The sequence below is a fragment of the Lepidothrix coronata genome, unplaced genomic scaffold (genome assembly GCF_001604755.1).
Source record: "Lepidothrix coronata isolate B3197 unplaced genomic scaffold, Lepidothrix_coronata-1.0 Scaffold4, whole genome shotgun sequence".
Classification (NCBI taxonomy): Eukaryota; Metazoa; Chordata; class Aves; order Passeriformes; family Pipridae; genus Lepidothrix; species Lepidothrix coronata.
Window position 1 is genome coordinate 11,209,342 of NW_016690184.1, and position 14,604 is coordinate 11,223,945.

Below are 14,604 nucleotides of genomic sequence, written 5' to 3' on the forward strand. Positions count from 1 at the left end.
TCAGGAAGCAGTTGCTCACTATTTTGTTTATCTTTGATGTTTTGTTTGTTTTGCATCAGTGGAGTACTACTCTCAACAATGTTTTGATTTTTGTTTCTTTTTCTTCCCCCAGGGCTTCAGCAGCACAGCATCTGAAGGCTTTGCAAGCCTTGATGCTTTAAGTCTTCCATCCAGCTTGTGAGGTAAGTGTCACCTCCCTGTTACAGCTGGGTGGATTCTCCGTCCCTGGAGGTTTTTAAGATGAGACTGGATGTGGCACTTAGTGCCACCGTCTAGTAACTATGGCAGTAGTGGATCAAGGGTTGGACTTGATGATCTCAGAGGTCTTTTCCAACCTGGGTGATTCTATGATTCTATGGCAGGGGAACAGGAGCAAGTCCCTCAGACCACAGGGGAACTGTCACAAAGGAAGGGAGTTTTTTCACATAAAGTGCCTATAGTTAAGAGGTCTGTACATGACATGGCTCTCTGAGTGATCTTGTTTAGTGATGAAAACGAACAGGCACTTCTGCACAATAAGTCACCTCCTCTGCTGCAGGAGGAGACAAATAAGACTGGTCAAGTTTCTCTACACTGACTATAATGAAAACCAGGACAACAAGCTCCAGTGCAGGTGTCTATATTGTAAACATCTGTGTTTAGCCACCCAAATCACACCTGAAGTGTCCATACCATGACTGAAAGAGAGAGGAATTTTCTGAGCAGTCACTCAGCCTTGCTCCAGTCACCTTACTCTAATCTTAGATTAAAATGTGGCAGCGCTGTCCACTGACATCTTGGCACACAGGAGACATCCCCTGACATGCTCTGGCCAGTGAGTAGGGCACACTTTGCTCTTCTGTCTGCAGTGGACTACTCCAGATTCCTTGAAAAATGAGGAGTTCACTCCATGGAACACTAGGAGCATTAGAGGAAACAAGACAGCAGGGACAAGAAGGAACATACCCTTGCCAGTTCACTGACCTACACCAAGGGATTCCACTTGTCTGGATATTCACATTCCTGGCTTTTCACTTCCCTTGCCATTTCTGTCATTTGCTCAGTGAATGAAAGAGCTGAAGAAAAGGCACAGCAAACTGAAATGTCCTGAAAATGCTGACTTGCCTTCTAGCATGCCAAAGAGTAAGAAAATACATAGAGTTGAAGCTGGCCTTGCCACAGCCCTGTTTGGACCAGACAACCTCTGAAGACCTCTTCATATCTACCTCTTTTGGGCACTCCATGAATCCCTGACCAACAGATTGTTATGGTAGCTAGGCAAGAAAATGGGGCTCAGATGAGGAAATGCCTTTGTAGATGAAACTGTAAGTACTGGGGTTAAGTTAAACTGCTAGAAGGAAGCCGTGATACAGGCTTCCCTCCTCTTCCAACTCGCTCAACAAACTGCTCTTGAGAAAAACAAACATATTTAGGCCTCATTTCACTGGAATTTTGTGCTTTCCGTATATATTATATATGCACATACCAATACATTTTTGCGTATTAAATTTTCATACTAGTGGTTCTGCTCATGTGTGTACAAACTGACTGAACCCACTAAACTCCGGGAAGGAATTGCTGTTGGTGCCCTGCAAGCTGCTGCGCGAGGGTGAGCAGGGCTGCGGCGAGAGCACGTAACTCACCAACTTGCGGATTTCACATTCTAGGTTCTGAATACAGTCCAGTTTCCTTTTGCGGCAGCGCTGAGCTGCAATTCGGTTCTTGCTGCGCCGGCGGACATCATGGATGAACTCGAGCTGCTCTGAGGTTAGCTTGTGCATCTTTATCATCATCTGGAAATCATTCCTTGGAAGATCTGTGATTTGATCAACAGGAAAAGGAAGTTTCACCTAAAACAAACAAACACAAGACAGAGTCATATTCTGTTTGCTCAGTGCAAGCTGAACAAGAGTGAGTGGAAGGATGATTATGCTGCCACTCCCTTCAATAAACAACACACCAAGTTTTACATTGGGCAAGTTTTTAACACTCCCTTGTGGCACAATGTGGAGATCCAGATGGTAAGAATCAGATGATAATTGTACTTAAATCAGCAATATAGATGAATCCCAGATAAAAATTTCATCTTTCTACAAAGCTGTAATAACTGATCTCAATGCATTAAAAGAAGGTTCTGTCCACTAGGAGACATGGCCTTTTGGACAGAGTGAAGTACCTCACTGCAATTAAATTCAAACTAGTTTCAAGGAAGGGGTTATTACCACAGCAGGAAACCTGTCTCTGCACGGCCTGCAGGACTGAAAGTTTGATTAGGTGTGAGGTTAAAAATGCAACCTGACACCTCAAGTGGATGAAAAATACTGTATTGCAATTAGGAAAGGTCACCTAATCAGTATTTCAACTGAGCAGTACACTATATAAGAAGAAAGGGTCAAAGGAGTGTAATGAAGCATATCCTGCTAAAATATACACATTTTGAAATAAAACAACATACATTGACACTAATATTTTTGTAGATTAAAGAGCACTGAACTTGTATTTCTTGAAAAAGTCAGTTTCTGACTTCAGGAGTTCTACCAATTATGCAGTAAAGCACAGCAAAGGCTGCAAAACACAAAGCTCCTAACACTTTGAAGCAATGAACACACACTGTCTCAAAAGCTGAAGAACGGTCGATGTGCTTAAAACCTTTCTTCCCCAAACCTATCAGCTTGCTAAAATCAAAGTAAGCACCTCTCCTCAAAAATCTTGCTTGACTTGGAGCCCCAGACTGATAACTACCAAAAACCTGATGCTCCTTGGCAGACTGTTGTATTTGTTGGCCAAAATTGACAAAACTGAAGGAGGTGGCAACTGAATAACTCGATTGATCTCCTTTCCTTTTTTGAGTCATACCCACACTGCCCAAAAGATGGCAGTAAATATTTAGATTTCTGTCCCTATTCCGTATTCTCCATGCAGGCCACCAAAGAAGGTAAGTTGCTCCAGCCAAGGATAAGATTCCTTTGATATTTAAACCCACTATTGTCTTCACGTTGTGTACTTTAATTATTCGGAGATACAGAAAGTAACAACAAGGATTAGAAGTAAGTTATCTTCATCAGAGAGCTGAGTTGTTCAAGCAGAACAGTTTGCTGAGGACACACGTACTCCAACACACAGCGGTGGCCTCTGGCACTGACAGTCACAGACCCTCAGCAAGGACCTGGACCTGCTGATAATGAGCTCCTCGCCTTGTTTATGACCATTCTTGGGCATTTTCTTGTACTATTTTATCACTGCTCTGTGCATCTCCAAGCCTGTGGTACGTGAAAGTCAGTGCAAACACCTAGCACATTCTTTCAGATGGTTTCACGCCCTGAACATTCATTCATGTCCTTCTGCTGCATGTGTCCAGGCACTCCTTTGTAACACACTACTTGACAGGACAATTTAAACGAGCAAGAAGCACCAGATATTGCCCTAATCACCCCAGATTCCTGCTTGTACACACAAACGCTGACCTTAGGCGCAGTGATGCAGACCACCTTGTTTATAGACTGCTAACTAATAATAAGAAACATGTTTGATTCCCCTCCCAAGCCTCAACATAAACTCAGTGTCACCTGCTTTTCTCTTAAGTTTCAACCAGGGTCTGAAAATAAAAACAGCCAGTGCTTTCCTCTGAAAGACACCACAGTTTCACTGCAAAATCAGTCCTTTCATGTTCCCAGTTTTTCCTTATTTTCTTAAGACCAAAGCGGAAAGTGATGTTAACTTTATTTCTTCCTCCCTCTCCCTTCCAAAACATATTTACTTGCAAGGAGGATATGTGCTTGTAGCTGAAATGGAAACGAAAGGGAAAAAACTTAAATCTGTCAGGCAGAAGTTGCTGAAGGGAAATGGGAAAATAAATAGAAACAGATTCATTAAAAAAAAAAAAAGGATTGAAAAGAAAACCATCCACACAGCAGACCAGAGACTGCTATCAGTAATCCCAGCATAATCCCACTCCTGTCATAGGCAGCACTGTGCAGGATTAAAAACGTGAAAGGGAGAGTGGAAGTGAGTCAGACTCATTTCCTTCACCATTCACAGCATTTTTATTGCCTGTCTCCCTCTTCGAGAGAGCTGTCAACTGAAAAAAAACCAAAACCACCAAGCCCTTGCCACAGATGCCAAATAACTGCACCAGGGCGTTGCTGCAGCGAGAGGCTACTGGTGTTTTACATCTGCACAGGGTAAGACTGTCAGATGGTGTTTATCATAACAGAGTGGTGAGTTATTTTGCAAGAGCCTATGACTGTGCAATGGGTGGGATTCATCTGACCCATGCAGAGCTGCATGAAGTGATGGGTTGGAACTACTTAGTGTCCGTGTCTCTGTTGTTGTCATGGAGGCCTTCAGATGGCATTGCATGCTTCTCCCTCCTGGCTGCAGAAGGAGTGGAGATGAGACTCAGAAAAGATTCTGTATCTCACAGTATCTGAGGTAGGTGAGAGAAACTTTACCCGAGGTGTCTGAAAAAGAACAATCTTTTCTAAGATGTGAAAGAAAAACCCAGCGAGTATGTTTTCTCATAAAATTTTCTTTCTAATAACTATGATTTTTATATAGGAAATGAATGTGTACTTTTTGGTTCAGGTTATTTCAAATTAGAAATGCAAGTGGGATCACTGCTCCTTCCAGGAGTTACTCTAGCCAGAGTTAGCCTCTCAGAGCTGTAAAATCTTCCCTATGAACACAATTACTCTTGCCCTGCATTTTTACACCAGCAGCAGCAGTAGTAGCAGCTCATTTTCCACCACACGACAAATAAACTGGCACCTTCTATGACTACTGCAGACTCTATTGCCCCCAGCTCTGGCTGATGCACTCCTGAGAGGACAACCAATCCACCCTGGTGAAAAAGAAAACCTGTTTATGATTTTGTGGCATTTTCCCCCCTTGTAGTAGCATTAGGATGCCACTGTAAATGTCATTGCTTTGAGTGGCTAAGTGAGAGCAGTGATGTAGACAGACAGGGACAGCCACTGACTCAGCACATGCAAGGCCCATATATAACCAATTAATTCCTTCAAGCTTCACTAGTTAGTGCCAGCTTGGATCATATGCCAGTTACTGCTGTGCTGCTCATCTACTGTACTAGTTACTGTTGCTGCTGCTGCTCTCCCCCTCTCTTTTTCTCTGTAATAAAGGAAAGGACCGAGGACTTGTATCCACTCACAATAAAATATTGGGAATTTCTTTATCCCATGCATAAAATTAGCTTTTTCACTCTCTTTAAATTTTGACATCATCTCCCCTGAGCTGTCAAGTGCCAGTAAAGACAATGAACTCCCCAAGTCTGACTTTAACATCATAGTAACTAAAAGGACTTCTATATTAGACATAAGAAAAAGTAACCATTATGTATGGGGTATGGGAAGGGGGAACTCACAGTACCAGCCTGACCTTTATAAGCAGTTCAAAATCCTTGTCAGTTGCTCCAGAGTTGTAAGAAATAAAACTCTTGCCTTAGTGCTCTTAAATTGAAAGCCAGTTACTGAAATCCTCTGACACTTAAAATTGCCTGGTCCTTGGAAGGCTCTCAGGACCCACTTAAGTAAGCTATCACAGGGGGTGAATCCTATCAATGCTTTTTTTGATGCAGAAAGGGGTAATTTACTTCACACAGAAAAGCCCAACATATCAATGTTGTTTTTCCAAGTATCTTCCTTGGCATGCATGTCTGTCTTCCACAAACACTCAGAAAAGACAGCTCGGAGGACAGGAGCTGAAGTGTGTCCACCTGTGTTAGGGGCTCAACTGCCTACATGCTATTTCAGATCAGCAGGTCCCACTGCAGATAGCATGTTCTATCTCATGCAAGACAACTGATGGCCCTGTAGTTGCCTGGGGTCAACTCCAGCCTCACCTCCAGAGGGCCACCAGAGGTGTTCGAGTCACTAAATGCTGCCTGAGAGGGCACTGCTATGCACTCAGTGGAGACAGCCTAGGTAATCTTTTGGTTTGCCACCTGCCTCAGAGAAGTGAGTAACGGGCTAGTCCTGTAGCTGAGGCCTTTAACTCAACAATCAGATGTGCATGGGATTCTCATCCTTTAGCCCATGACTTGGACTTTTATGCAGATCACACGCTGTTGGTGTTTAAAATGCTGGGCTGGTGACTTCCCATTCACTGCTTGCCGTGTCCCCAAGTTCCAGCCCTTCAAAGGACACAACAGTACAATACTCCTGCCCTTTAACAGGCTTTTCTGAGACTTGGGATAGCACAGAAACACTGACAGAAACCATAGGTTTAAGAAGGGCAGATCAGGTGGTGAAATGAGGGGGGATAAAGTGCAGTATTTCTCTGAAAGATCTGCTTTTACAAAAGAAATTAAAAAATGAGAGAGTCCTTCAAAAGTCCACACAAGGTCTTCAGATCAGGGCATAACAGAATTGGTTGCGGGCTGTAGGTGCAATGAAATAATGTAGTGTTTAAAAGAGGATCCTACTGAAATTTCAAACTCTCAGTGTTGTTGTAATCCAGTAATTCTCTGCTACCAGTATGGATACCATTCCTACTGAAGAGAGGAAAGAAAACAAAACTGCCATGAAGTTTATTTTACAAGACCGATGTCTGACAAGAACCCATTTAACCAGAAGTTGACCAACACAATGCCCAGTGATACCACTGAGGATCCTGGTCAGGAGAACACCTACCAGAAAAGAATATGCAAAGTAATTTTGTCATTTTCAAATTTGCAAACCTAGTAGAATCAGAAAAGCTGGGGTGACTGATCACCAAATACCATATACCAAAGCAAGTCAACACATGTATTTTTCTTGGTTACTCTTCTTTCTATATAATACCCTTCTCTAAGTAGAAATACTAAGCACTGAAGCAGACTTAGCTTAGGTAACTCAGCACAGTTCCAGTAGATTTCTGGTAGAGCAACTTTGGTTTACTCCTCTTTTCTGGGGCTTTGACTTCCAGCACTTTGCTAAGCATCAGCAGAGAAACAGAGAAAGGGTGGCTGCCTGTTGCTTAACATGGAGGGGTTTCAACTCTCACTGAAGGTTATTTACCTACAATATTCTCAATGGTCTAATTTCATTAGCTTTGTGTTTATGAAAATGTTCTTTGAAAAGTGAGCCACTAACCCAGGCGGGAAATTCTTTTGAAATACAAATGAAAGAAGCATTGAATGCAATTCTCTAGATAGTAACAGTTCTTGGAAAACTCCACCTCTTACCTCCTCCCGCTCTTGTTTATTCTTTTCCTAAGAAAACTCACTCATCAAATTAGACTGAGCTGAGATTTCTTTTTAACTGGTTTAGTAGTACAATATTTTTTGCAAATTTTCTAGCAGAAAAAAACATAGATACTTGTTGAAGAAATGGAATATCAAGAAAAGTAGGTAGTGCTGAAGTTTCTGTTCCTAAGTAGGTTAACAGATTGACAGACTACTTCCTTCTCAACAATTCATTATTTCAGGGCTTATTGTTTTGTTGTTGCTATTTTAAGCAGGATTGTCAGAACCCACATGCAAAGCACTGAGCTTTAAATCATCTCTCTAGTATTATATGCCAATACCTGATTTTTAACAACCTGTGGAGGCCTGAGAGAGCTGAGTGAAAAGAGAAACACAAACTATAAAATATTTCTGTAAAGTCCCAATAGCTCAAGTAACAGCCCTGTTCCTGCAACTCTGTAACAGGGGGGACACCCTACACTGCACTTGCTGCTTCTATCACAAAGCCTTAACAAAGGGAGATCACAGAGGAGTCTCGGAGGCTCCAGGAAGGGAAATAATAGGCAAAGACATCTTGAAGAAGATTTACCAGTGGTGTTATAAGGACTACCACCTCCTCTGACACTTGTGACTGCCCTCTGCACCCCCAATAAGAGGGAGGCTGGTGACATAGTGGGGTCACTGTCACCCAAAATGGCTCTCATGCTGAGCACTTTTGACAGCAAGCAACTTTGGTCATGTGCTCCTGAATGGTATCTGTCTCTGTGTGAAAGCAGAATGCCCAAAAAAAGCAGAGAGAAGAAACCTTTCACTTACTTCTCATACAATCAATACATCAACAAATGACGTTTTGTGACATTAATTCTGGCATTGATGGCACTCTGGGACCCAAATTAAGACCAACAAGGTCCAAATTCCAGGGAAACTGAGCAGCCCTGAGATAACTCAGGGTCAGAGTCCACTAGGCTTATTCCTATCAGGCCGTTCCACCCAAATGAAAGCCCACTCTCAGCAGAAGAGCTTGCATGGCCACCCTCCAAAAGGGCAAGCACCTCTGTGTCATGTGCTTTCTGAATAGAAGCCCAGTAACACTATGTGTTCTGATATGGCAGGGGGAAAGGGGCCTGTCTGTGAAGTCATCAGGACAGCAAGGGCAAACCCACAATTTTGGGAAAGAGAAAGATTCCCATGCAGCTTGCAGGGAGATGAAGGACAGAAAGCTGTCCATTGCAGATGGTTGTTAGTCTCTCCTGCTGTTTTAATTGCAGCCAAACTGCTAAAAGTAGGTAGAGCAACTTATACAAGAACTTTCTGCTGCTATTAGATATTTTCTACTGCCTTGTTTAAGATATCCTTCACCGAGGTTCCCACAGCAGCAGATCTTGCAGGATACACACCTGAAGTCACTGTATAAATACAGTATTGTTCAGTGAGGCTGCAATGCCCTTTCTTGCATTGGTAATGACCTTTAAAAATCACTTTTCAGACAAAATCTGTACCAAAGCACTGGCGTGATCTGCTTACCCTTGGCTTATTTGGGATAGTGCAGTGCAACCTCACAGAGCATTAATTTTCTCACCACATTTTTAATGCCCAGCAGCCCTAATCAAAATGCTCCAGGAAATAATAATAATAATAAAAAAGCTATATCAGCAGTCCCAGGGAGAAAACTTGTTCAGCACAGTGCAGAAAGTCTTCCCAGGAGGAAACCAGCTGCAAAACCAGGAGTGGAACAAACCTTTCCTAGCAGTGCCCCAGAACCAGGTATGTCTGTCTGCCAGTGGCACACCAGGATGGCCTCCTATTTTCTCCTCTCATGAATATTGCTCTTCTCATTCATGGTCTCCTGAATATACTGGCATACCTTTTTTTTTTTTTGGAAACCACCACCAGTCCCCTATAACCTTCTCATTTCACTCTTCCAGGTTCACTTCTGCTGCAGCATATCTCCACAGAATTACCTAATTATGACAGCTAATTAATCATCAATCCCAAAAAGGGTAAACTCCCGCCCTCTGTGCTGCCTCATGCTGAGCATTACCCTCTGCTGAGCAATCACCACACATGGGTGGAGACCTGATGCTCCCCTCAGTCTCAGTCCCACTCCCTGCTACTTTCTGCTCCTTGTAAAGGCAGGACTTCACTGAGTAATCCTGGTATGGCCAGGCAGAGCTGCTGTACGGCTTCCTGAATGAGGTTCTACTCACAATATCTCAGGCAGCCTCCCAAGGAGACTTCTTTCTCTTCTGCACTGTCCCGAGCTGAGGACATGGGGACAAAGAACTGTCCTCTCAGAATCATTGGTACAGTGTGACCAGGGATTAGGACACCAGAGGCTCCCCAGGCTCTTCAACCCTTTCTCGGAACTAAGCAGCCAACTAAAGGAACCACCCACATCTGTCTGAAAGATATCTTCCAGAGCCTGGGATGTAGTGGAATAAGGACTGAGGAATAGAATAAAGTTCACTCTTTTCATTCCTACTCCATAACTAAGCCCACCTGGTTCTGAACTGGGTGCTGACAGCATATGAACCCCCCAAACTTGCACTTGCTGTAGCACAAGCTATATAGTGTTTCAGCATTACTAGAGGAATTTGATATGTGATTTCACCCACCTGCACTATAGGTCATGCAGTTTCCTAATGAAGCTCTATGAAAACATCCAATCTTTTTCAGTTTCTGGGGTCTGCAACACATCTCCATGATTTAAGCCTGCTCTCAAACTAGTGACTTCACAAAGACAGCTTATTCCATCACGCTTAGTCAGTTATCACTGCAACATCTCCAGCTGGCCCATCTCTAGTTTTAGAGTGGCCCCTCTTTTCTCTCTCATGGGAGAACTACATGGGAATTGACACTCTTCAACCCCAAATCATTCCCCTGTCATTTCCTTAACAGTCCTGGAAATTAAAGAATAACTTCTCTTTGAAACCATTTATGCAAAGGCTGCCAGAACTCACCACCAAACGAAATGTCACAGGCAGGGAACATGATCTAAGTTGTCACATAATGGAGGCAAAAACACGCTACCTGTGTGTGTGACACATGCGCGCGCGCGCACACGGACAGAGGGAAGATGATTCGAATACCATTTCCACAGCCCAGAGTGGCCAGCTATGCAACTGTTTAATTTCACACCTCTTTCTCCTCCCACTCTATCTCCCTCCTCTACTCCGGCTGTTAGCAATATGCAGCACTGGCTCTTCAAGCGGGCTGCTCAACTCTCAGTGTCAGCGAAGGCACAACCTGAGGTTTCTCAGACACCAGCAGCAATAACAGGTGGAGCTGGAACCACCTCAGTAAATTAAGGATAAAGAACAATGCTTTGTGTCACACAAGTGGGTAAGGGAGGGAGGAAGACAGGACGCTGCCAGCAGACTCCTAAGCACATCAGTGCACATCATTCGGCAGTTTACTATTGTCCCAAACCCAAATTTTCAGAAGAGCCAAACACCACAGAGGTCAAGCAGAGCTATTTATGTGAAGTCAATCACGTGCACTCAGCTGATGAGGGAATAACCAGAAATTACTCTTTGCTGCTATAAACAAAGTAAGTGCTGGGGAAATGCAAAGTCATTTGAGAGAATCAAGGAGCGATTAATTGTGTCACAACAACTGTGGTAATATGTACTTATCTTAAATCCCTACCTCATGCCCTCTGTCTTGCACAGGACATGATTCACTGTCTGCTTCTGAGAATGACCCAGACTCATCGCTGGAGTTTGTTCCATAGGATGGCTCACATTTAATCTGGGCTCGGACCGGGTTGTACAATCCATCCCCCACCACTCCTGGCTCCTGGTGCTCGGGTGCCAGGAATCGGGGGCCTTGGGAGCAAGGGGAAGAGGAGAGCTCGCAAAGACGCAGACTGCAGGGAGAGCCACCACTGCCGTCCTCTGCATACGAGTAGGAAGAGCATGAACTGGAGGTCCTGGTTCTGGTTTCCAAAGGAGGAGAGCGAGGGCAAACTTTAATTGGCACTGGACAGCTGGTGTTCGGCCGCATCCTTCCTGGCAAGTGATCAGCTGTCAGTCCGCTGTGCGAATAGGTCTGAGAGCTGGGGAGAGACTGGCTACTGCCAGCCCACAGACCCTTTGGCACAGTCTCAGTGAGGTCTTTGTCCAAGCTGCTCACACCAGAATATGAATGCACTGAAGTGTTTACTTGGTCACAAGCATTTGAAGAGAATATAACACTCCTCCTGTCCAGTTCCCCTTCTTGCTTACAGAGAGTTTCAAAGCCGGGCCCCCTGAGCGGCGATCCCACTGTGAAGTTGGAAGCATCCTTCTGCATGGCATGGGACTGTCCATAGTTCCCTGTGAAAGGGACGTAATCAGTTTTGTGGTCACCCTGAGTTGTCCCTTTTTCAAAAGGGCATGCTGGACTCCTGCCAAAGTGCTGTTGGGAAGTGCTGGGGAAGCCAACCAAATCCATGCTTTTTGTTCTGTTGAAGAAAGATCGCAAGCAAGAAGGAGAAGACCCACTTTTTGGCCTGTCGACACAAGTGGGGCTTGGCTGTTTCCTGTCCATTTCAACATCCCCTTCTTTATCCCTGATGTCAGGTTCATCTCCAGACAGGCAAAGTGTGATGCTTTCTTCATCGTTCTCTTCATTCTGAGGCTCACTTTTTATCTGGCCCATAGCAAGTCCTGATTTGAGGCCATTTCCAGAGCTCTCTTCGCTGAATGTGCTTGCAAAACCTGAGGTACTGATGTGTGATGTGTTGTAGACATTCTTGGTACAAGCAAGCTGGTATTTCTTGTATCTGGGGTACCGTGTTACTGCATCTTTATCTAAATTGTCCTTGCTATCTCTCAGCATGTCAGAGTCAGGCAGCATCCCTTCCCCTTTGTCTGCTCCAGCGACAGTGGTTTCAAAACTGAAGGGCTCTTGGTGCATCCTCTCTCTTGGGCAAGATATTTTTGATGTCTCCGATTCCATCGTCTCCTCCTCATCTCCATCCGAGTTCTCCTCATCGTGCATGCGCTGACAGGTGGTATCTTTTTTGCACAGGAACAGGCCATCTTCATTGTTCAGCAGTTGTGTCTGAAGGAAGCTGAAGCAGGAGTCCTCCAGGTTGTGCATGCGCAGGAATTCCGCGCAGTGGATGACCTCCTGGATGTTTTCTCTGCTGAGTAACAGCTTAGCAGTATAGGCAAACTGTAACAATGGACCAAATCCCCTGACAGTGACCTGCAAAAAAAGAGAGGGAAATTGCCAGCGTTACCATCAGCTCTTGTAATCATCCCAACTCATTCATCATGTAGTTAAGATAACCTAACAGATCTTGCATTCAGAAATAAATACAGCTCAGCACCAGTTATTCTTCTATCACACCAGCAATGATGCTACATTCAGTAAGTAGCACTGCTCCCTTTATGCTGTACATCATTATACAGGACCTAGAAAGTAGATGCAGTCCCTTTCCCATTGCACCAACCACCTGCTACATGACCCTGGGAAGTCACTTCAGTCTCAATTCACCAAGACAACGTCTTGTCTAGCTTGCAAGTAGATTTCACAAATCAGCACTATTTTTCCCAAATATCTTGAAGACCTATGAACTAAGCCTCTGCCCTGATAAAAGACTGCAAAAACTAGTCTGGTGTGGACACTGCTAATTCTTGGATGGATCTTAACTGTGCTACAGTGCACTACCATGAAAGCCCAATGAAATTTTGATTCTTCTGCCCTGATGGAAGGTCCAGTGAACAGTGGTTTCAAGCTTAAGATATCACTTAAATCCAGAAAGTGTTTTGTGAAGGAAACATTTAATATTACAGCAAAATCCAACAGAAATCATCTTTCTGCCTCTTTCAAGGGTAAACTGGTTTCTTTTTTCTTCTCAAATTTTTGCAAGCCATTGCTGAATACATAATAGGTAAGTATTGACTGCACAGCTCTTTCCTCCACCCGATGGAGATTATTCTCCTCATACTGTTCCCGATTTTAGTGAGTCTGAGGTACAGCTAACAGGAAAGAAATTCCTATTTATAGTTCAAATGATGTAAATTACCCCGAGTCCCACCTCATTACTTAATTTTCCGCCATTTTCTTTGTAGAAAGAGTAAAAACTGTTTGCAGGGGAGTGATCTCCATCAACTGTTCCAGGTCTGAGTTATGCACCATTATTCATGTTTTTTTTCTCATCATACTATCTATATTTTACATTAATACACCATATATTAAAAAACACACACTTTCTGCCACCTCCTCCCATTTTTTACAGAGGTATCTTTATATATAGCAATCAAATAACTTGCTAAGCCACATGGTAAACTATAGATATTGTCTATTTTTGACCAAAAACGCACTGGTGCTAACTTCTGTTAAATTTTTTCTGTCGATGGGCATGAAACAAAGGTAGTGGAAAAACTCTATTCTTCATAAAGCAGCAAGAGGCTGCTTCAAAAATGGGGCTCGCCAACAAGGATAAAGGCTTCTCCACAAGTCGATTCAGTGGTTTGGCCACAAAGTTGAGATTTGGAAGACCACAACTCAATTTCCCATTGCACCAACCACCTGCTACATGACCCTGGCAAGTCACTTCAGTCTCAATTCACCAAGACAACTTCTTGTCTAGCTTGCAAGTAGGTTTCACAAATCAGAGTTCCCTATGCTTTGCATACCACGGAAAGGCATCTAGATGGGATGCAGTGTAGCCAGCACCTGCATGCCTATGTGAGGTTGGGATGCATGGCCTGCAACCTCTTTTTGGATATAGATGTCACTAGTACGTGTTCCCAGATCAGTTTCCTCTTTTCAAACAAACAAGAAGAGGAAGCACTGATGTTCCCTTTTGCAAAATGGCCTAAAGATCAGAAGAGGGACCTAGAAAGTAGATGCAGTCCCTTTCCCAGGCTGTGGGGATTTAAACTCACATTTCCCAGCTCCTCAGAAGGATATACTCAGGATGGTATGGAATATGGTATGGGATATAGGATACTCTGAAGGTGAGTTGCTTTTCCCTGTTCTTCCAAGTGAATTAATGCCACCAATCAAGAAGGCGCTCAGGAGGTTGGCGAGCCATCAGGCCATGAATTTGAGATAGTCTGATTCGTGACTAGCATGTATCTGAGTGAATAATTTGATTCATCTCAACAAAAAGCCTATAAATTCCCTACACTGCCTCAGGACCAGTGGTAGAGTTCATAGATCTTTATAGAAAATCTTGACTTCCAGAAACAAGCCTTTGTTACTCATAGACCTGTACTTGTGATGCTGGATTATGAAGATACCACAAGTGGTGCAGACTTTGATGGAGACAAAAATATTTTAAAACACCTCTAAAATTGCTCCCAATAGCTTTTCCATACATAATATTACTGCTGTATCTGCTATTTTAAGAAGCAGTGCATTTTCATGCATGTACTTACACACTTGCACATTCCTGTTTTACAATACGCCTCTGGTACAGAATTACCAAGATTTACAGCTGGCTATTA

The 14,604-nt window shown here is 43.6% G+C and overlaps 1 protein-coding gene across 1 annotated transcript in view; it reads right to left on the bottom strand.

The window, feature by feature from the left end:
- Window positions 1-1,508: 1,508 nt before the first annotated feature.
- The window catches only part of BACH2 (BTB domain and CNC homolog 2), a 178,520-nt gene continuing 165,424 nt past the window's right edge, over window positions 1,509-14,604 (bottom strand). Inside the window, exons 8-9 of the mRNA XM_017824070.1 lie at window positions 10,808-12,352; window positions 1,509-1,829 (exon numbers count right to left, since the gene is read on the bottom strand). Of these exons, the coding sequence (XP_017679559.1) occupies window positions 1,509-1,829; window positions 10,808-12,352 (1,866 nt within the window). The remainder of the gene's footprint in view (window positions 1,830-10,807; window positions 12,353-14,604) is intronic.